Source organism: Malaya genurostris, chromosome 1 (genome assembly GCF_030247185.1).
Source record: "Malaya genurostris strain Urasoe2022 chromosome 1, Malgen_1.1, whole genome shotgun sequence".
Taxonomy (NCBI): Eukaryota; Metazoa; Arthropoda; class Insecta; order Diptera; family Culicidae; genus Malaya; species Malaya genurostris.
In genome coordinates, this window is record NC_080570.1 from 153,639,985 (window position 1) to 153,663,507 (window position 23,523).

General features: G+C 38.6%; 5 protein-coding genes across 5 annotated transcripts; 2 read left to right on the forward strand and 3 right to left on the reverse strand.

The window, feature by feature from the left end:
- Positions 1-553: 553 nt before the first annotated feature.
- On the reverse strand, positions 554-9,486 carry LOC131426243 (kinesin-associated protein 3). Its single transcript, XM_058588830.1, has 9 exons — positions 9,263-9,486; positions 8,999-9,116; positions 8,381-8,765; positions 7,561-7,697; positions 6,383-7,501; positions 6,150-6,315; positions 1,915-2,258; positions 1,614-1,852; positions 554-1,549 (listed from the first exon to the last, which is right to left on the reverse strand). The coding sequence occupies exons 1-9, from the start codon at positions 9,412-9,414 to the stop codon at positions 1,510-1,512; spliced, it is 2,700 nt and encodes an 899-aa protein (XP_058444813.1). The 5' UTR covers positions 9,415-9,486; the 3' UTR covers positions 554-1,509.
- Positions 9,487-13,632: 4,146 nt separating this feature from the next.
- On the reverse strand, positions 13,633-14,807 carry LOC131426245 (soma ferritin-like). Its single transcript, XM_058588833.1, has 3 exons — positions 14,641-14,807; positions 14,481-14,583; positions 13,633-14,371 (listed from the first exon to the last, which is right to left on the reverse strand). The coding sequence occupies exons 2-3, from the start codon at positions 14,569-14,571 to the stop codon at positions 13,803-13,805; spliced, it is 660 nt and encodes a 219-aa protein (XP_058444816.1). The 5' UTR covers positions 14,572-14,583; positions 14,641-14,807; the 3' UTR covers positions 13,633-13,802.
- Positions 14,808-18,779: 3,972 nt separating this feature from the next.
- LOC131426246 (nucleoside hydrolase-like) lies at positions 18,780-19,871 on the forward strand. Its single transcript, XM_058588834.1, has one exon. The coding sequence runs from the start codon at positions 18,885-18,887 to the stop codon at positions 19,851-19,853; it is 969 nt and encodes a 322-aa protein (XP_058444817.1). The 5' UTR covers positions 18,780-18,884; the 3' UTR covers positions 19,854-19,871.
- A 54-nt stretch (positions 19,872-19,925) lies between these two features.
- On the forward strand, positions 19,926-21,226 carry LOC131426247 (nucleoside hydrolase-like). Its single transcript, XM_058588835.1, has one exon. It carries the CDS (start codon positions 20,224-20,226, stop codon positions 21,184-21,186), a length of 963 nt encoding a protein of 320 aa, XP_058444818.1. The 5' UTR covers positions 19,926-20,223; the 3' UTR covers positions 21,187-21,226.
- On the reverse strand, positions 21,216-21,921 carry LOC131426248 (UPF0184 protein AAEL002161). Its single transcript, XM_058588836.1, has 3 exons — positions 21,840-21,921; positions 21,627-21,781; positions 21,216-21,565 (listed from the first exon to the last, which is right to left on the reverse strand). Exons 2-3 carry the CDS (start codon positions 21,754-21,756, stop codon positions 21,354-21,356), a joined length of 342 nt encoding a protein of 113 aa, XP_058444819.1. The 5' UTR covers positions 21,757-21,781; positions 21,840-21,921; the 3' UTR covers positions 21,216-21,353.
- Positions 21,922-23,523: the final 1,602 nt, after the last annotated feature.

Here is a 23,523-nt window from a genome sequence, read left to right on the forward strand (position 1 = left end):
TCGAGAGCATACTTTTCGATTTGTGTTACTTTCAATTTTCCGATTCACAGTCAAGCGCTGCTCAAATGATTTGCACACAAAACTCGATACTTTTCGGTAGTTTCAGGTTTCACTTGATTCGACGTCATTTTACCGAAGGTATACACGAAATAAAGTGTAGAGTTTCAGCGATCCGTGAAATAATTCAAAATCTGAAAGAAAAAGTGTCCGAAAGTCAACGTGAACAGGTATTATTCGAGTTATATATAAAGATTTAGAACCATGATACTAACCATGTTGCTGTAGCAGATATTTTCAAATTTCCAAATAAGTTTTTCGCTTTCACACGCCCTGAAAAAAAAACGCTTGATGCTTTGGAATCCTTTCTCTGGGATCGGTGGCCCTGAGAACGACCAATTTTTCAAACTGTTGCACCATGTGGATGATTATTTTAGGTGCCAATTTGCTTCTTTCAATGGAAGAAAATATCATAAACACAAGAGCGAATTGTAAAAGCTGTACTCCATGATGGGACGTGATAATTTCTACGGTCCTGAGGCGAGGATCATTCGCATCTGATATTTGTCGTATTTCCCGAAATTTATATTCATTCGATATCTAATCAGTAAACGCATCTGTTAAAATACTATAATACAATGTTTTAAGCACTTTGATATCTGGAATAATTAGTTTCACATAAATTAAAAAGGGTAAAATAAAATTTGCAAACGAAATTAATGTAAACCAACAAATAATAGCTGCATCGTGTATCCTCAAGTAATTGCCAAACACTGTATTGTTTTGTTCTTTCGAACTTCAAGGTGATTTTTCGTAGGATACATAAGGTACAGTTTCTACAACGCTTAGAGCGTTGGATTGCACAAGACGAAACAAAAAAAAAATAAACGATCAAAACAGGAATCAACGAAAAAGTAATAATATTAAACCGATATATCACAAACGAAAGAAGACTAGAAGCTTCGGATAAATCCCTCTCTGTTCTTTCCCTTAACAACTATGTTATGGTCTTTCTCTTAAGCGCATATCGACCCATTAAAAATATTTTCAGTTATATTAACAGTACTAGATAGTTGTGATGAAGCGCTTTCTTATGTGTCGGCCTGAGTACTAACAGGATTCAAATGGTTGACAGTCTGAGTCAACCGAGTTTCCGTTGGATCAAACCCACGATGCCATACATGGATATGAATGAAGTACGATTCATCGTTTCATTATAAATATCTGCGCCTAAGCTAGGACATGCTTTGCTTAAAACTCCTCTAAATAATTTAATGTAAGCCTATCTTTGTTGCGAAAAAAGCACATTCAGTAGCAGCCAGCAATTTCAATTGTTTTTTTCTTAATTTTGTATAAGTAATAATGCGTCTATTTCGTGTCGTAATTGTCGCTGTGTTCTTACGATCTATTCGCTTGTGTTGGATAGAATTTTCTATATACAACTGATCGTTTCCAAATGCTCGTTTAAATTGTAAATTCTGATTCAATAGTTGAACTCTTTGGTTTCCACATTTAGGCAATTACCTCAAAATCTTCAAGATCACGACTGTAGCTGCAGAAAAAAAGTAAAATGTGTTTTACTTCTCCTAGCAAAACGAAAAAAAAACAAAACTTACCGGCTCACGGGTCTGCTGTAGTTGGACATGGCCGACGAGGACCGATTGTTGGTTTCACCGTCGTCGTTCGATTCGCCCGACTGGTACAGCATGCACTGATCCAAATAGTCTGCCGTCAGATAAGCCGGCAAATCGCCATCGTCGTCATCCATTGGACCGTAGTCCTGGATGTCATCCGTTTCTTCCTGTGTTTCCACCATACTTAGCCACTGGGAATTGTGATTGCGGAATTTCTCCAACTGAGGAAACAAACCACATAGTAAAGATTTCCTAAAGTAAAACTTACAAACGATCCCTATACCTTTATCCGCGAAGCCCACTCACTGTCGGTAAGGGCAATGATGTCCAGGCAGAAGTCGCAAACCTTACGTATCTCGGCATTTTTGTCGTGCATCAAATCGATCAAGTAGGCCGGCGATTCCGTTTCCTTGATCATGTACACCCGGGTGCTCTCGTTGCGTAGCACCTGCTGGAAGACAAACACAATCTGCAGCACCATCTCGTCGTCCTCCTGTTTCGCCTTCAGTAGCTCGATCAGTGACAGAATCACATCCGCTTTGCAGAGCAGCATAGCGCAGGATTCGTCCGAGGCGCACGTGCCGAGAAAGACGACCGTCTCGAGGACCAGATCATCTTTGTATTTGCCTGTGGGCACAAGGAAGAACATTTTCTGTGGGTGATAGGATCTTTGTATGACAGAAAAAGACTTAATCTGTCACTTGATTTCAATTTTATTGGAAAAATTAGGTTCTGTCGATTATAAATGCTAAGTTCTTCTATCTAAATACGACAAGGGATCACTAGTTTAGTGCTTTAATTACAGCTTGGCTGTTTGAGCAAAAATCAATAATTATACCGGATAAATCTCGAAAGAAAACCGACTGAATTTCGCACATAATTGCAAAAATTTCTACTTAGAAAACATTGCAATATTTACCCATAGAATGCGATAGCCCTCATCCCACTTTGCTACAAAATATACCAGCACCAGCTCGTCCCTCATCAGTACAACAGACCACATGATGACAATCTTTTCTCTCTAGGGGGAGTTGAACAGAGCCTCGAGAGCACCAGTCGGCGTCGTAGTGAAAGCTCCTGTCATCGCCATAAGTACCATTCTTCGCAAATGGTTAGGCTTGGACTGAACTGTCACCACTGCCGCCGCACTAGGCAATCGTAAGTCAGTATTGGACATATGATTGTTGCAAAAATCCAACAGAATGTTTTTGGCTTAAGGCCCCACGTTTTGCTAAAAGCCCGTCTGCATTGTCCAAACGCCATGGATGCTGTTTTGATTCTACACTCTATATGAGCATGCAACAGTGATGCAAAATCCAATGATTAATATTGGATAATAATCTGCGCACTAATGTGTTGCGAATCCTAGTTTCTTTAATGTTTCCAGCAATCCGTCAGGTTCCAGAGGATCGGTAATTTGTGAACAGCCGCGAACGCTTACCTTACCTATCTCTGGCAAGCTCAGTGACGAACGAAGAGTAAGATTTCTAAGCGAGTATCGAAAAAATACATTATCAAAAGCATTCTCTATGCCTAAGATAGCTCACAAGCTGGATTGCTTCACAGCTTTTTCGATATTGTAAACAACTCTGTGACTATTGATTTCCCACGTTGATGTGAAGCATGTTGATTAATGTCAAGCGGATGCTCAGCAAGACACACATCTCTGATGTGCTGATCAATTATGGGTTCAAGGGCCTCTCCATGCTTTTGGGATATAACCGCAAGCAAGACTGGTAAGCAAAGATTTTTAATGTGGAACACATTTTTGTTTTCTATACAGCGGTGCAAACTAGAAACTCAAGAAAAATACACATAGAAATGTGGTCAGGTTTTGAACAATTAAAGCTCAGTCAATTTTGTATCAATTATTAATATTATGTCCCCATTTGATTGGAAATATTTCTACGTATTGATTTGAATGTTCATAGCCATGTATTTTAAATTTTATATCATTGAAATGTTGATTAATAGCTAGCAGTGTCCTATTTTGGCTGCAAAAAATCTCCGGCATAGCGGATTTCCCTGCCACAGTCGACGGTTTTGAAGGAGTGAGCGATATATCAGAGAGAAAGCAGCGCTCTGATTGGTCAATCGAAGCAAAAGCAAAGCTGTTGGAAGCACGCGAATCTACAAATAGAAGCGAAATTATAGCTAACGATTCAGTCTTACGCGTAGCTTACTAGAGGTAGGTTGTTGCTAAACAGCAAGACAAAAAGTGCCGTAAACGATTTGAAGCTTTAATTGGTATGCTCTGATCTTGTGTCATGCAAGATTGGATGAAATCCCATGTTATGTCGTTTCGCCTGAGAAATTGACAACTACCCCAGGGTAAATTTTGAGTGCATAAGACTAATTTTTAATTTATATAAGATGAACTCGATGAGAAATGTTTTATCGCTTCAACCGAAATCGCATAATGGTACTAATGGTGGAGAAACGCTATAAAAATAACTGCTTGCATACAAAACTTGAACTTGGATGTTAGGGAGACAGAAGAAAATCCTTCTAGAATTCTTAAAATGTACGTTTGTCACTTTGCGAAAACAACAATCTATGCCTCTAGTGACTAGGATGATCTAAATTTAATTCTCCTGTCATCGATAATCTTCGATTGCTTCTTGATCGACATCAATATTCTCATCATAGCTGATAACCTTAAATAAATTAAACATAGATTCACTGAACAAATCAAACTATCTTCTAAACCTTTCTAAGTCTCTTACAAGCTCTGAAAAACCAATTTCAGCTGTCAAAGCTGAAGAAAATCAAATACTTCTTGCAAAGGGCGGATAAGGTGAAAGTCGACAGTAGATATGAGCAAAACAGTTTATTTCAAATAACCGTTCAGTGATGCATTCTATTGAAAGAACATCGTTTTGTCAGGTTAAGCGAGCAAAAAAGAAAAGGTTCACTAGTCTTTGAACTGAAGAGTAATCGTTCGCGAAGAACTATAGCTCATGCTTTCTTATGCATACTCATTCTGAAATTTTATATAAATCCAGCAGAAGCATCCAATTTTTCCTTAATCTTGTACTGAACTTCTCGTTCAAACACAAAATTTAACTTTGACTCCAACTCTTCATTTGTTGTATCAGAAGATTAGGGCTAGTAATTTTGTTCTTGGATTTGCACTAATACCGTTTTCGGTTATTGATCAAAGCAGCCCGAGAGCTGGATCAGAGTCGCCCAAACAACTTTTGAGACTCCAATCGTGTAGTTTCGCTATGAAAATTTTCTCGGCTCGCACCACGACATCCATGCAAATTTGTTTATTTTTTATTATTTCTTTTTTTTGTGAGGTGTTATTTAGGGCGCGTACCACGTGTTCGAGTCAGAGTCGCCCGCGTGTAGGTTCAAAAACGAAAACGGTTTTTACTTTTTAATGAGTTTTCCTGGAAGATTTAATGAGTTTTCCTGTGATTTCGAGAGAAACTTCTTTAGCCTACTTCAAACTAGAGACAAAAGATTTTTCTCATCTTCACGTTCGGCAGATCTGAGGCATTTTTTTATACGAACTACGAATCACTCTAAACGGACCCGAGTCGTCACGGACACGCCGGTTGCAAGCTAGTCCCATACCTCTTTTCAATCTATCAAGTTCTGCTCTCCACCACGGAGTTCCTCTAGTAGTTTTGAGGACAGACCTCTTCGTATGATAAAACAATGAACGAGTTCATCTTGTTAACAGCAATGTCCAAGTCCTCAGGACACTCGATGGTGGGAAAATACCCATCAAACCTAGTTGCTAAGGTTTCAGTATAATGTTCCTAATTTGTAGATTTTGGATTGCGACAAGTCGTAACATTCATAGTGGCACCTAGCTGATCGAAGAATATAAACTTATAATCAGATAGCGATGGTTCCGCTTCACCTTCCACTCGTCAGTTCCCTAGTTCATAAATAGCTTGGTTTGAGCAAAGCGTTATATCCTGAACTTCCTCTCTACCAGACCTGATTTATATCTGTGCTACCGCAAATGGTATGATTAACATTTGCATCGCTAAGTATAATTATTATGAGTAAGTAGACTGGAAGAATTTCCACTGCTTCCAATCACATTTGCCAAAATTTCATCTGATTTCTCTTTAATATGATTTGCTAAACCTGCTTGGATTACCTAACATATCGTACGCATAGTAAAATTTGGACCACTACGATAAGCTGGACATGTCACTAGGTTACCGGAGGACAGCCCAATAAAAATAATTCTTGAATTTGATCCGGTTGAGATAAAAAGAGAAGCACATCGAGCAAGGTGAATGGATCAAGCAAAGAGAGATCTTCGAAGTATCTGTGCCTGGAGTGGTTTTTTGACGAGTTGAGTTGCCTTAGACCGAATTAGTTGGCGACGGATGCTTGATACCGTAAATGAGACCCTAGAACGGTTGCTGTTAGGTACGGAAAGTAGTAGTAAGTTGAGTAACAGAAAGAAAGGGTTATTTCTATTCAGAAAATATGTAAATGGCCGTTAGAGCGTCAATGGTCAATCATGGTCAACCATTACACATGTCTTACCTGGTACCAGCATATTTCTGATGAGTGGAATGAGGTTGAAATTGTGAATGATTTGCGAGTAATCCAGATCGGGCAGTGCCAGGTTGCCCAAAGTTCCCAGGCATTCAACCGTGAACTCTTCATCGTCACATTCGGTCAGTATTTTCGCTAAATCGCCAACAAAATCCTTCAACGGAAAAATAAAAGTAGTCAGATTTAAATATCCTTAAACTTACAATTCAACATTATCATACCACAAAGTGCATCCGCAGAGATTCGTGCAGTGAAATATTCCGAATCATCTTCATCATAAGCGTGTCCTGATACTTGAAGGCCCGCAGCATCAAATTGTGCAGCCGATTGTTCTCGAGCATCATCGTAGCGTTTCGTTTGTTCAGAGCCAGGTTAATTCCGAGGGCAATCAAATCCGGATCTGATTTTTGGTTCAAATTTAACAGTAGCATATCCGTCACCACCGGAACGCAATCCGTGTACGTAAACATCGACTTGATCTTGTCGTCTAGGCTCATGTGATACAGAATTTTCGTTACTATTTCGTGATGTTTGTCATCACTTAGGAACGTTACCAACTTCGGCAGAAAGCCGACCCGTATCATTTTTGCGCGTAATCGTGCATCGAACGATAAGTTAAGAAGTAGCTTGAGCGTTACCTGAACGAGATCCTTTTGCGACTGCAAAAGCCGTGGTAATTTCTCCACGATGTTCAATTCGTACATTTCGTCTTTGTTATCACGAACAATCGAAAGTTTTTTGAGAAAAGTAACGACCAGTACCAGCAGATCGAAGTTTTGCCGTTCCAATGCTTTCAGCAGCATTTTGACGATGTTTTTCTTGCGCATCTTTTCCTCCAGCTTTACGTTTTCCGCAATGTTCAGCAGCAGGTAGAAAGCTACCCGCAACAGTTGCTCCTGCTTTTTGGCGAATATTTTGAACTGCTTGTTGATCTTATCGTAGTCATCCTTCTGCTTCTTCGGGTCGGGCTTCTCGCTTTCCGGTGACTGATTGTTGAGACTATCGTTGGACGCCGTAGTCTCCTTGGAAAGCTGCTCGTGGTAGCTGTTGTTCATGTTGTGGGCCTTCACCAGCGAAGTACTCATGCTACCGTGATAGCTGGACCAATTGCCCGACCGTGGCCGTTGCTTCAGTTCCGGTATCCGTCGGCGGGGCGGTTCCATCTCTTTGGGCTTTTCCTGATCGACGATGGTGTCCAGATATTCGGCACTTTTGTTGACTTCTTTCTCTTTTTCTTTGCCCTTTTCGCCGACGATCCCTTTCCGGGCGTCCAGATCGCTCTTCATTTGCTCATACCGCCGCAATTCGTAGTCGATTACGTCCATACAGAGCGAACCGATCTGCAACGGATGATCGATTAGTTTGGTTTGTTATTGTTTGAAACGTGCATCATTCTTACCTTATAGTTAACAATCACGGAGTGGAAGTTGGTATAGGTTGAAAAACAGAAAAATATGTAGATAATATTGGTAGAAAGATCCAACGAACGCCGCCAGTCCTCCCTGAGAACACGAGACAGTGCACTCAATACAGCTTCTGCAATAAATAAATAAAACAAAAAATGAACGCGGCTTTAGTTTCAATCGAATCGATCAATCCTTTCACTGTGTCAAGTTCAAATCATTTTCAAACATCCCATCAAATATTATTGTTGTTGGTGCTTTTCACCTCGCAGTGGAAACTTTTGCTTTTCCTTTCCTTTACGCATCTGACACTACTGTTACAGTGGATCATTTTTTTTCCTTGTGCGTGTTACCTACATCTTCTGAATGATTCACCAGGCCATTGCGGGTTAGGTAATCCGCTAGGTGAATGATGCATGCCGTGGCTCGTATTTTTTTTATTCAATATCTTTTCCGTGCGGTATCTGTTTTGTTCGTTACCAGTTGCAATTTTGTCGATTACTTATTTTTGCGACACCCTGGCTTTACGTGGTTTCACGTTACGATTCTCGTCCGCTGAAGTTAAGCAACAGCGGATACGATCGGTGGATTCAGGATACGTTTACTTTTTGTCCGGAATTCGAAAGAAAGGCCGTGCTGATGACAGAAATGTCAGTTCGGTTAAAAAATATATTAACTCATGACTTACTATTTGACTCTAGCAACGCGTTTTTAGTATTGTCATATCATGCGTGATTTGCACTGGCTATCTTGTTAAATGTTTGTACATTGCAAATTACACGGTACGCATCCATTTTCCCCAAACATCTCACTCACCGTTCTTCTCCAGTTCACCCAAATTGTCGGGATCGCGTGCCAGCTGCAAAATCAACCTGGACCCTTTGATCTTCTCCGGCAAATCTTCGTACAGCAACTCAATGTATTCGTCGATATTCCGAATGGATGCCTTTTCCGTTTCGTGGGGGCTGACCTTACCGGAAGTGCGTGATGTTACGCGCTGACCACCAGCGATTCCGGTCGTGTTCCCCGCCGTAGACGAACTTTCCACATTCTTGCGATTCTTCAGATAATAGATGATCTGCTCAATATCCGACAACTGCGATTTATGAATGAGGTCGCACTTTTCCACTACCTCCCGAGCCAGTACGGCTGGGTCGGTTTTGGCATTCAACGATTTGAGGCGAATTATACGTTGACAATCCTGTAAAGGGACAAACATCGAAAGATTAAAAAAAAACAACAACACATGTAAATTAGCACAACAACGCACTAAAAACGACCACTTCCTTAATAGCGGAAAACCTTGACTTAGATCAATCACCCGGCGTAACACACCTGTCGCAAGGTAACGCAAAATCTTTCCCCACCCGAAATCGCGTCGCGAAGCAGATCACTCGCAGACGCTATGCACACGAATGACTCATAAACTCATACCTTCTTGTCCTCCAGCATCGGATCCCCGGGTTCACCGAAAACGGCCGCCTCCAGTTTGTAATTGACTATGAGAGCCTTCTCCGTAGGGTGAGGCTCGATCGTTCCGCCCTTCCATCGCCTGAAAGGGAAATAAAATTATTTTTTTTTTCAAGCAAACACCATCGAACCGAGAAAAAGACGAAAAAATCAATAACACCTCAGTACTGGAGAAGCACTATTTCATAATCGCGTAAATTTGCTGCACAGAAGGGCAACTATACTCACTTTTTGATGTACTTTGCGTCCTCGGATTGCATCTGGTGGCCACTGTCGCTGCTGGACGGGCTGCGTAACGCGGTCACGATGTAGTACAGATAGTGGACCGTAAATAAAGATAGTGCCAATCCTGCTATCCAGTGGAAAATACTAGCCAGCATACAACACACCAGCGCAGTGCAAAACCACCCGAAAGCTGTGGTGAATCTCGTATCGCCTGGTTGCGTTTCCAGTCGTGCTCAGACCATACAGTGTATATACATTGAGCACGTATCATTCATAAGAGAGAGAGAGCTTTTCTGAGCACACGCACACCAGCATCGCCGCATCTAAACAGCGCCACTCACCAGCTGACAGAAGAATGTTGGCACATTTTACATTTTATTTCATATAGGGGGCATTCTCACAAAATCAGCCACCAAAATTTATTTTTTCATCTGTTTTTCAGTTGAAAATATTCGGAATTTTTTTTTATTTTTGAAATTTTCGAGAAATGATTTTTTGAATCTCCGTGTTTACAAAAAACTAAATAAATCTAATAAAGATTCAAAAATTCGTCCAAGACATAAGCGATTCCAACCTTATTGTTCATATCACAAAGCTTTTCAACAATTCAAGTGTATGAATGGATAATTCAAAATATTACTAAACTTGCATAACATTACACAACACATTATTTCCAGAAAGTATTTGACGTATGATCTCTATCTTGACCAGACTGATGGGGCACCAGTTCATTGGATACAATAAAAATTAATATATCAGGAGCTCGATTGTGGCATGTGAAAGATTCGATCGTCCCACGACAAAAGAACCCAACTGCGGTTGAAAGCATTTAAAAATTTCAAAATAGATACAAAATCGAAATAAAATTAGTTCAAAAGATGGGCTTGAAAATCAATTTTAAAGAAATCTTTTTTTAATAAAAAACTAAAATGTATGATTTTAACAATGTTTATATGTTATCATTCATTTCAACTGCCAAGGGCATGTTCAGGAGTGTTCTAGTTCTAGATGCATAATTTATGTCAGTTTTAAAATTTAAATCTAAAAATTATAACAAAATAAACTGATAGTCCCAGCAGCGTTTTATCTGTGTTTCAAATATAGAAAAAATAGAACGGCAGCGTATACCCGTTTTGAATTTGACAGTACAACTGTTCGAATAAATAAAACTAAAACGGCTGTTTGTTTCAGTTATATTATAAACCACCCATATGAATCTTGCAGCTGCTGAATTTGCTCTAAGTTTACAAATTCAAAGCCTATGAATATTACCTTTATTTAAAGTTAGGTTATTTTGAACTGGTTCGCAGGTTGAAATTATTATGAAATTGACAGGAACGCACAAGTATTGTCTCTACAGTTGAGGTCTGAAAAACGCAACCAGCGAGAATCATTTTTATGACGTTTCATTGGCCAATCCATAACGTCGCTACTAGTGCGCATACTAGTGCATCACTACATGAATAAAGCGCGATCTTGCTACATCATATGTTCCACATCGAACGTGATAATAATGATTGTCGCTGGAAGTATTTTCCAGTTTTCAACTGCAACGCGAATAAAATATTTGTTATGTTATCAAAAGATTAATTGAAACAAACACTGAGAAAAATAAGTATCTAGTGTTGTAGTTTCAAGCAACAATATTTGCTGTATTAAACCAATTTTTTTATAACGCTTTTAATAAAATAAATCGTTGTATGAAACCAAAATTCAGTTACTTTCACAATATAGTTCTCTGCGTGTAGGTTATGTATTCTAAGATATTTGGCATAACCTTTTTTATTTCGGAAATTTTATTTAGCTCCCCCATTGGTGATTTTTTAAGATTCAAATTTTCAAACTTTAATCGCCATGCAGCTCATATTCGATGTAGTTCCAATTGTACACATACTTTTTTGATGCGCTTAATCTTATGGGAAATGACCCTACCATGGTAAATGGCTCAAATCCGAGTCATTATCGGTGTACATTATTCTAAACGTTCCAAAAAATCGAGTGACACCAAAATTAGCCATATCAGTTCAATATCAACGAAGATACAGCCATTTGAAAATACCGTTCCGCCTGTGTGAAGGGATGGAAAAGTGTCCAAGCGAGTCACGTTACAGCCCGCATAGCGTTTTGGCTACCTGGGCAGCCATGGCAACCAGACGGCTACCAAAATTGATTCAGTGACGGTTGTCAAATCCAATTTGATAAAACAAAGTCGCCTGTATCTAAGTTAGCCGAGCGTTTTTTCTTCTCACCTTCGCTGAAAATGTCAAAGATTTCAATGTGGAAAAATCCTGGTGGATACGGTTGTATCGTTTGAGTTGTATATCTGGTCACCAGAATGTCTGCCAGCCATATTTTTTCAGCTGGCAGCGTTTAGTCAGCCATGCGGGAGTACGCTTCGTGCGTGCAAGTCGTGATTGAAAAGTTCACTGTTCCGAACCACCAGGATTTAATGTTCCGAAATTTTTACCAGGATTTAATTAATGCCAGCCCCTAATGCCACTTTTTCAAGTGAAAAAAGAAAAAATAGTGTAAGTTTGGATTTTTTAAATTTATTTATTAACTTTCAAGTGTTTTCTATGAATAAACAATAGGGTTTTTTTTATGGTTGCTCATTTGAAAGCTAAGTAAAGGACGCACGTTTAATGCTTTCTTAGAATTTTTGTATCTCTTTTAGATTGAACTGCTGAAAAGGCTCTTTTTGTGAATGCAAAACGTCAGAAAATCATTTCTCGGAAATTCCAAAAATCGTATTGAAATGAAAAAATACGTATCGAATATTCCAAAACCTAAAAAAGAAGTGAATGGAGAAAAATTGTTTTTCTCTGAATGTTTGACAAAAGTCTAACGCGCCCTTCTCTAATAAACCATCAGGTGGGTTCAAGCATGTATAGCAATATGCTTCATTCATGCATTAAGGTGCATTATCATGGTTGGAAGAGCATCTAGCAGTATTCCTGCGGAATACGTGTAAGTGCCTCTGCTTACTCTGGTGAACCCTTTTTGTTAACTTTTTCCGTCTACCCGCATCTACTGGCAAGTCCTTGGACGGATGGTGGTTTCACTTCACATCATAGCACAGTAATGCATTTCAGTGTATTGAAAATCGGGTCCGAACATCAGGGAAATAGTGGATATGATTAAGCTAAATGTCGATTTATCGTTTTATAAACAATAAGATAAAATTCCAGGAAACCATAATTTATTCTCCAAATACAGTGGACGCCCAGATATGGTTTCGATGTATTCGGGTAAGCAAAGTCAGTTTGAAAGCAAAGTCTTGGCATTACATTCCTTTTGTGGAATCTGGCCTTTCTGTTTCAACAGACTTCTCAGCCGATTCTTAGTGTACAGAATCATTGCATGGCTAGTACTATGGATCCTACTGACACTAAGAATCATTCCAGGTCGGGGCACGAACATACGACAACTGGCTTGTAAGACCAGCATCCATCAGATTTTATTCCCGAATCTCGGCAAAACTTTGCCGAGATTTTAGCCACCGATTGTTCGGTAAGCTATAAAGAATAAAAAAAATCTTCGAAGATTATCTGCGGGACAACTTGCTGTAGATTTGATTCTCATTCTTATGGTAAATAAGACTCCTCATGTTTATTGAAATTTTTATGCAAAGACATTATACATCGTTTTCCTTGCACTTCTATTTTGCATTTCGATGTAAACATTTTCATTTCGCATTTCGAACGATTAATGGTTTTGCATAGAAAACTCGAACTCGGTCGAAATATTGAACGAAAAATTTCACGTTCCATCGAAGTATTTCAATTCGATCGATATACAGAATGTCTTAGCTCTTAAAAATAAATCGAAATAATGTATGAATGAAATGAGTATTGAAAAATTTAATTAACACCTTGATGCACAGGTTTATCAACATTATGCAAATACCCCGCAAAACATGTGCTCATAGCATCTCAATATAGCTGACAAAAATCTACGCAGTACCGAAACATCACAGTGTGTGTGTGTTGCCGCAACGAGCTTTTACTAGGCCATCTTTATTTTTTTATGTATGCAGCGAACGTGATGTCAGGTGGTAGCATATAATGGGCCCTCCGTTTATGCCATATTAATGATCACGAACGAAAGTAGGCACAAAAAATTTTGATGGGTGGTGGGTGACTTGGCAAGGTTGCAGGCATACGAAAATAAACAAACCAACTTTTCGTGTATGCGATCGGAATTGAGAGGAGCTTGTGAGATACCAATCAGATGGGACAATATTATTTATTCTGAGCAATTTGAATTCTTATTTTTATTATACTAAAAACTAACACACTTTACAATAAAATGAGCTATATAATACAGATTAGAGAAATAAAAAATATTATACAAATTTAATCAAGAACAAAATATTTCCAGAACGCAAACCAATTGTACTTCAAATTTATTCACATTAGCAACTATCAAACAGTTGATATATCCCTACATGCCATTCTGTAGCATAATCGAACTAGTGCGTAGCGGTTTCGCCAACAATTGAAATTCTAATATACAACTATTGAGACATTCAACCATTCAGTATCTATTCCACCTTATTCAGATACTCGTCGAACAGTTCAATGCCTAATTCTTTGGTATTAGCCTCGTTCATTATATCGTACAAATTAGTAATATATCCGGACAATTTGCGAATCTCGCCACTTTGATACTCGATCAGTTTCTCGTCCAAGTAGTGAGCCACGTCCGGATCGTAGTGTTTGTTGATGTCAGCATGGGAAATCTTCTTGTGAATGTGATGCGCTTCGGTGGCCATTATCTTCTCGTAGTCCAGCGCCAACTGCAGTGACGAGCTTTCGCTGCTCTGCAGCAGACTGGAGATGTTCCGAGCAGTGATCGGTTCCTCATTTCCCTTGAACAGTGTTACACTGGCGCCTCGTTTGCTTTGGTACTTGATCAGATCGATTGTGTCCTCCCAGGCTTTGTCAGAAGTTTTGCGGTACAGTTTTTTGAAACCGGGTCGATTCATGCTGTACACATCGAATGTCGACGAAAGTAGCAAGAAATCGAACGACTTGTCCAGCATCTGTTTGGTGTACTTGTTTAGGTCACTCTGAACATGCGGAAATCCGGAGAAGAAAGCCGTGCAGCTGTCTGTTGGTAGAATGGATTTTGCACTAGGCGTGAGTCATTCTTTCTTTGTGATATCGGTAGAATCGATGCAGTCAATTTTGCAGAAAATTAAGTCGAAATATCAACTTACCTTTTGAAACGAAGCATCCCACGTTACTGGCAGCTCCACTGACGAGGACAATAAACCCGAGCAGGGCAGATATTGATAAACAAAGTTTCATGTTGACTAGACTCTGATTAGAAGAAAAACATTCTAATATACTTTTATTTACAAAGCATTGGTCACTAACCTCCGATCTAGCAGATATACGTTTCTTAGAGTCCTTAAATTTGGTAGCAAAACGTATGATATTTGACTATCAAATAATTTTATTTTTTAAATTCGTGTTATGAACAAAGAATTCTGATTGCTATTTGCGTCTTCGAACTATGGTTGGTACCTCTTTGAAATCAATATTATGAGCTATGGGAACTCACTAATTGTGAGTACCATTATGTGAGAGTGAGTGATAAGACGACGCTACGACTGGCACACGTTGAACTGTGAATACTTAATTTAAGGTAAGATTGGCTTACAAATTTGTCTTCAAACTTACATCACATTTCTCGGTTGATTTTTCTGAAGGCCGTAAGAGCAAGTGAAAGTTTCTATTTGTTTACTTTCTCTTTCGATTATTGTGATGTGATTATAAAGATTTTCTTGGGTATCAAGAAACGGAATTGGTCGACATCACGCGTTTTGTTTAGAACGGCCAATAAACCACCGGTCAAATTCCACTTTCGAAAGGAATTGCCAGCGAGCTATGGAAGATAGAGTAATAAATTTAACACCAGACGAAAAAGTAAACTTCTCTCTGCCGTTTATTATTATGACTTCCTCTTAGCGAGTGCCGAGTCATTCGAAATTACTCTTCAAAGTGAATGTTGATGGATGGCTTATTGGCCATTCTCAAAAAAACGCGTGACATGTTCGTGTACTTGCACTAACACCAGCAGAGAATTTCAGAGACGAATTTTATCAGATAATCGCTCATAGTGTGGGCTTAGCTAGACGCTGTCATCGAGCAAAGTTCGATGTCACAGGAAATTAACTAATTACAAAACTCTGATTATACCGGTAGTTCTCGAGACTTATATAATGATTTAGACGGATCAACGTACATTGGCTATGATAACTTGAATTCAAATAAATCTGACATGCTTTCTTGACACTTTCGAATATCGATAATATGACACATTATTTGATTGATTGAGTGAACTAGAGATGGGCAAAACAGTTCATTTCAATGAACCGTTCAGTGATGCAAAGTTCTATTGAAAGAACTAGTTCTTCAGAGCCGTTCGTTCGTTCTTTTCATAGTTGGTTTGTTTGTTCAAAGACTAAACGAGAACTTAGTGTTGTTAGGTTAGGCGAGCAAAAAAAGGTCCCACGAATTAGAACTGAGCCTTCGTGATGCAGCTTTCTTATTACAGAACTACCGTTCTCGAAAAAAGGTTAAGCGAGTATGAAAAAGGTCCCACGACTTTGAACTGAGGAACTACCGTTCTCAAAAAAAGAACTACTGCTCATTCATTCTTTCAAAAGAACTAGTTCTTTTGAATCGTTCGCGAACGAATTGCCCATCTCTAGAGTGAACTGTGCACTTCTCCGCTACCAGAATTGTGTAGAGTACGACTTGTTTTCTTTAAACATGTTCTACCACACAATTAAATAAGGTGGGGCACAGGAGAAGTAACAAATTTGTAAAACACGCTAGAACTGAATATATGAAGTATTTAAACCATCTTCAGCCATTTCATCGATTCAAATAATACTATTTTTGAATTGAAATTTGGAACAAATAAAATTATTTTTTAATAAAACTTTAAGTTGTGATGCATATTAGATATATATATATATATATATATATATATATATATATATATATATATATATATATATATATATATATATATATATATATATATATATATATATATATATATATATATATATATATATATATATATATATATATATATATATATATATATATATATATATATATATATTGAGATGTTGATTCCATTTCAATAGTTTTATTCAATCGAAAGAAAATGTATTTTGATCAATTGTTTTTGTGGTACATAAGATATATGTGAATCAATACATTTAGGGATGTCGGATTTTTCGAATCACTCGATTATTCAATAATCGATTATATCTTTCAAAATATTCGATTAAATTTTACTCGATTATCTGGGTTATTTTTCGATTACTCGATTAATTATTCGATTACTGTTATTGAATTTTTCAAATTATTCGATTAGTCTAATAATCGAATATTAAATTCAAACTCATCGATTAAATATTACTCGATTATTGAGGTTCTTAATAGATTACTCGATTAATTGATCCACATTACGACATCCCTAGCTACAATAAGGGGAATATGAAGTAAACCATGAAACATAGATTCGGCTTGCGATAGAAGTAGTTGGAATACAAAAGAGACAAGGTCATATTATAAATTACGTAAGCATATCGGAGACTTCGATGCAATTGATGACAATTGAATGTACAAAGTATTCTACAATCGACAATTTACACTGCAGTCTAAAACAAAGAATTATATGTATCATGCATAGAAACTACTAAAGGACTATTCACACATATCCGGTCCGGTTCAGTGCCGACATAACACCGTGCACGGATACTGATATTATTCCATTCGTTTTCTATGCGCGCATTCACACCTATCCGGCACAGTACCGTTTCAGTGCAGCTCGCCGTCAATGTCGCGTCCGTCCGGCAAACTCAAATTCGTCGTCACCGATATTTTTCATTTTCACTGAAGTCGGTATGTCATTGCATTGGCTGTGCCGGAACGGAAACAGCACGGAAACGGAACGGAAGGGTACCGATAAAAAAAGAACACTGACGGCACTTTCACTGAACCGTCACGGAACTGAAATGTGTGAATAGTCCTTAAGTGTGGTTGTTGGATGATGTCGTCCACGTCCACGGAATCGTAGCTCTTCAGAGATACAAGCCTCCCCTTTTCTATCATTGGGTGGAACCAGTGTTAACAAGAAAATGAGATCAATTCAAACCCTACCTACACTTGTCCTACTCAGTTCCGATCTGAGACAATGCTGATCAAGAATGCGAAGACACCGCAATATGCAGAATATCAGCACCGAAACCGCACGGATTGGAAAAGTTTGAGTATTCCTTTACGTTATGTTTTCTTTTCGTCTTTGACACATCCGTGCATAGAAGTTCAAATTTAACTGCTTAATGCAAAACTCGGCAGTTCAATTTGAATCGCTAACCAGACCTAAAGATTATGCTATTTACAGCACACTTTTAGATTTCAACGAAGTGCAATATATTTACCGACGTGCCGAACGAAAACACGTTTCCGACTTTTTCTGGCCGATGCAGGTTTGGTCATACAGAGGTTAGCCAGTTCCTTTACGGTTCATAGGTTATCAATTTACATTTATTCCTGATAATTATAAGTCTCTTATTCGAACTAGTTGCACCAGTTTAGGACGAATGTGATATATTAGGATTCCTCCCAATCGCATCAAGTTAATTTTTAACTAGTAATCGATTCCGATTCCTGAATTGTCTATTTCAAGCTCACCTCGTGAAAGCCAATCCGCAATCGGTCCAGAGAGCATTACAATTTCTCGACACGAAAACGGAATCGATCCCGGTATGATTTTAGACTGATTCAAAGCACAGTACAGTTTAGTCGTCTTAGAGAAAATTGAGTTCTTACTTATTCTTTTTCAGTTTTTTTAATATACTGTCCACAATTGAATAATATTTCCACATGAAAAATCTGCTTGTCGAACTTTTTGATTTTTTGTGTTACAAAACGCTAAATCTGGACAATATTGCTCGAAAAAATGATGATGCACCACTAATATTTAAATATTTCCATATATTGAATCAAATTAATTTGCGCTAAATCGGACGGATATGCGGCTAATTGTAATATTGGGCAGACAAGAGTTGATATTTTTTATATTTCACTTAACGAAACTACAATTTTTACTGCAATTTCCGAAAGTATATTAGGGATAGACTTAATTCATGAAGCTAACTAAAAAATAGCGAAAATCGATATGGGGCTGATATGCGAACATGGACAATATGCCCGAGAATTAAACAAATAACTCTCCATGGTGACAACCCAAGCCATTAGGTGGCATTCAGATTTCTCTGTGTTCTACTTTTCTATGTGGAGTAGAACGGATGAAATTCTTTCATTCTCACCAACCAACATGTTTTTCTTTGTGTCTATAAAGCACGATCGCATCAAAGGTCATGAATTGGATGTCTCCCTCGCACAAATTTTGTTTATTATCTTTTCACTTCAATTTCATACTAGTCAAAATTTTGTTTGTCTGTGTACCTTACAGGAATAATAATAATAATAGAAAAAAATGCCGTGTTTGCTTTCTAACGTCGACCAAAGTGTCTAGCGTGCTATCATTTCACTATAGTCATTTCAACAAACTCAAACCAATCAGTGCCATTATGAGCTCGAACAGCCCACAGCGCAAAGTGATCGTTGACGTCGACGTCGGTACGGACGACGCCTGGGCTCTGCTGTTGTTGCTGAAGTGCGAGAAAAAATTCAACTTCAAGGTCGAAGCCATCACGTGCACTCAGGGTAACACAGATGTCGACAATGCGGCTCGCAATGTGTTGCGCATTTTAACAGCCATCGGTAGAACGGATGTTCCGGTGTACAAAGGAGCCAGTGAGCCACTTATTACGCCGGGTGCCCTGAATGAGCAACACTTTCATGGAATCGATGGCTTCGGAGATTTGAACTTTGAAACCCCCGATGAAAGTTTACTCAAATCGGAACATGCCGTGAATGAATTGTTCCGCCGATTATCGGACGATCCGGGAGCAATAAGTTTGATTTTTGTTGGACCGCTTACGAATATGGCACTCTGTTTGAAAATGTATCCTACCGTTCGAGACAAGATGCGAGATCTTTTCATTATGGGCGGTAATCGGCACGGAGTTGGAAACGTTACTAGGGCAGCGGAGTTTAACTTTTGGGCCGACCCGGAAGCAGCGCATATTGTGTTCAACAATGTGCAGTGTCCAATAACGTTACTGCCCTGGGAGACGTGCGTATCGGAACACAAGAGCCTAGGGATGGAATGGAGAATGGGCGTTGTGGGGAATAGCACCAACAAAGCCGTACAGATGCTCAATCAAGTGGAAGCAAAATGCTACAAGGATTGGATGATGTGGATGCCGTGTGACGCATTTCTAGCGGCTGTCTTTGTACAACCTAGCATAGTTACGCATTCGGAAAACTTCCATGTTGACATTGAACTTTCAGGAAGGCTGACCAGGGGGCAAGCTGTGCCCGATCATCTGAAGTCAAACAAGGAAAACACTCGAATCGTCGATAAGCTGAATGGCGAACAGTTTAAACTGTTGATGCTTTATGCGGCTGATCATGATGTCGAGCAGCAGTTGTAGAATAAACTTAACTTTCCACTTCATCGTTGACTGAATAAATTAGAAAGAAAGAAAGCAATGTGTGTTCTTACTGTTGGGAAGTTTTCTGTATTGGTTTGACGACACCCGACAGTATAAAGCAGTTCTTATCAGACAATAGCTGCTTGTCTTGAACAAATCTGATAAGCTCTCCTGTAAACCGTTGAAATATTCCAACAGTATTGTTCTGTAGCTTCTATCAGTATAGAGATGAAGATAATTTCCTCTTCTTGTTTTTATTGCGGAACAAGTGACAGCTCCTAACTGAGGGCTAGTTTCTATAAAGATCTAGATCACTAGAACAGCAGCGAGGCATTTGATCGAATTACGACTAGTTTATTCTCCGGGTACAATGGCTTCCGAAAAAGTTCGCAAAGTAATAGTAGACGTTGATGTCGGTACGGATGATGCTTGGGCTTTGTTGCTTCTATTAAAGTGTGAAAGAAAATTCAACTTCAAGGTCGAGGCTATCACCTGTACTCACGGTAACACGAGTGTGGATAACGGTGCCCGTAACGTGATACGTGTTCTGACAGCGATCGGTAGAACAGATGTTCCAGTATTTAAAGGTGCAGTAGAACCACTCATTACACCGGCACCAGTCCGAGAAAACCCATTTCATGGAGTTGATGGTTTCGGGGATCTAAACTTGGAGATACCGGACGAGAGTTTGGTGCGAACGGAACATGCTGTGAATGAAATTGCTCGAAGAATACGAACCGAATCGGGAGCACTGTCATTGATTTTCATCGGACCTCTTACAAATTTGGCTCTATGTTTGAAGCTATATCCGGATGTGTGTGATCAAATAAAACATCTTTACATCATGGGTGGTAACCGATACGGGATGGGTAATGTTACGAGTTCGGCTGAATTTAATTTTTGGACGGATCCAGAAGCAGCAAACATTGTGTTCAACTGCATTCGATGCCCGATTACGGTGCTACCCTGGGAAACGTGTCTTTCGGAGCAGCGGTCCATGTCAATGGAGTGGAGAATGAAGATTGTTGGTAGCACGACTAACCAGGCAGTACAAATGTTGAATCGAGCGGAAGCCAAAATTTTTGGCGATCGACCGTTCTGGAGACCTTGCGATGCGTTCCTGGCAGCAGTTTTTGTTAAACCTGATATTGTTATCAGTTCCGAGAGGTTTCACGTCGATGTTGAACTGAGCGGTAAATTAACAAGAGGCCAAATGGTTCTGGATCATTTGAAATCTACTAGCGAGAATGTTGAAATAGTCGATAGACTGAATACCGACCAATTCAAGCTGCTGATTTTGTTTGCTGCCGATCATGACACTGTTATAAGCTGAAGATATATTCAAATAAAATGATCATGAAATTCACCAACAACGACCAATTACTTTTTTTTTGTTTATATGTAACCAATACAGATGTGCTTATTTACAAAACATCAACAGTAAACGAAGGAATGATACCTTAATAAATACTTAAACTCTATATATACAGAGCCATTTCTTCAATGCTCCATCGCATTTCCGGCTGCTGCATCCGGATCAGAGCCATTATCCGAGCCGGATCTTCCAGCTTGCTCCTCCTGCATCGATTTACGGATCTCGCGGTTGGACTGTAGTAAGTTCAACAGCTGTTCTTTCAGGTTATCATTCCTTTGCTCGATTGCATCCAGGGCCGAGTTTATCGAATCCAAGTAACTATTGACTGACTCAAACTCTAGAAAGAACCATAGTTACTGACTGTGCCGCCAATCTTACCAAACAGAGGGAGATGGTACCGTCAAGTGAAACCTCAACTTCATCACCGTTTTCGTCGCCAGAGGTTTGCTCGTCCTGGCTATTGTTGGGTGAGCTCTGTTCGACCGGGGCACTTGCCTTGTGTTTGTTATCTTTGGGATCTGGTGTCATTCTGTTTTTTTTTCGGCTAATTCGTCTGAGAGAAAATATTAGGAAAATCCAGGAACAAAATACTACCTCAATCAATTCGTCACCTGACCGAAAACTGTGTTGATGTTTTCTTCGTCGATTTTGACTTTGCTTTGAATGGCGAAATACACGCTCAACACATATTCACTATACAGTGAAAAAAAAATGTTCCGAAAGCGACCCTCACACGAGCAATTTTGAAAATGGCTGTTTGAGCCTGTGTCAATTTATCTTTCTTAACATTTTTATGTTGAATATTATGGAGTGCACATGAAGATTTTCGTTAACTTAATTTTGTAATAAGTTAATAAGTCAATAAGTCAATGGATTCAGATATCATACACTCAAATAAAAATCAATACTTGAAATCACGTGAAATAGTTTCAAACGTCAAAGTGAATATTTTTCCTGACGAAAATGAATGTTAGGATTCTCACAAAAAAATAACGTAAATTGACCAGTCGTCAAACAATCTATGCGCGACTTGCCAGTGCAGAGATGCCAGATCTGCAGATTTGTTTGTTGTGCAGACTTTTAAAAATCGAGTTTTTCCCAGACTTTCGGTCAAAATTTACAGACTTTAAATTGTCTCGACCTTTTATTTTTGCTCACCAAGTCAGTTTTGCGTATCATACTTTATAGAGAAAATGCTGCCAGCAAGACATATTTGCTAACTGCAGATTTTTTTCTCGGATATACAGACTTTTGCAATCCTCTCTGAAGATATTTGAATTTTTTACCTGGCATCTCCAGTGTGAAAATCTCAGAAAATTCGATTTTACAAATGGAGAGCAGTGAATTCCTAAATTGTAAGTCCACGCAGAAAAATGAAGCTTGTTTTGAATAACAAAACGTTCAATAGATTATTAAGTTTGATTTATTTTAATTTCAAGCTAGAATATGATTGTTTCAACCCGATTTCTCCCTTCAACATCAACAATTATCTTTTGGGCTTGCCAAACGGAAAAACATATTAGTTTCAGCTGATTTTATTGTTGACAAAAATTACCTATTTTTAGTATATAAATCAAAGTTGAGTTGGTTTAATTGGCAATATCTATGTGGATTCAATTCTGCTTTACTTTTATGCCAAGAAATGAATTGATTCATTTTATCTTTAATCTTATTTGTGTAATGACACAACAAAGTTGATTGTCCAAATGAACATTTTTATTTCTTATAAATCAGAACATAGCACGCGTTTCATGAGTGAAATTTTATCAACTTATTTCTTTTTCTTCTTACTTCCCAACAATCCAAGCGTAAGAATTGATCAATAATAATATTAGAAAGTGCAGAACATTACATATCACTTCGCATTTCGCTTTCGGCTTTGAACAAAAGCAGTTCAAATTGAACTGCAATCTCCGTACAGCAGTTCAATTTAAACCACTAAGCAGACGCGAAGTTTTCACTATTTATGCACAACTTTAATAATATTGCTTTTTGTACAAACCAAAAAACCTCTAAATATTTAAATTTTGCCACGGCCAGAAATAAGTCGCAACTCGTTTGTGCCTAAGACGTCAGAAATAATATTGCACCTGTGCATTATTATTAAAGTATTGCATATATAGTACAAACTTTGTGTCTGCTTAGCGGTTTAAATTGAACTGCTTTAAGCATTGATGAGCCGATCGTTTTAAAAAATATATAAGTATAAAAATCGAAGAAAAACAGTATCAAAAGCACCCGCCTAATTAAAAGAAATCTGTTTACTCTTAAACACAAAATTAAAATGTGAACAGT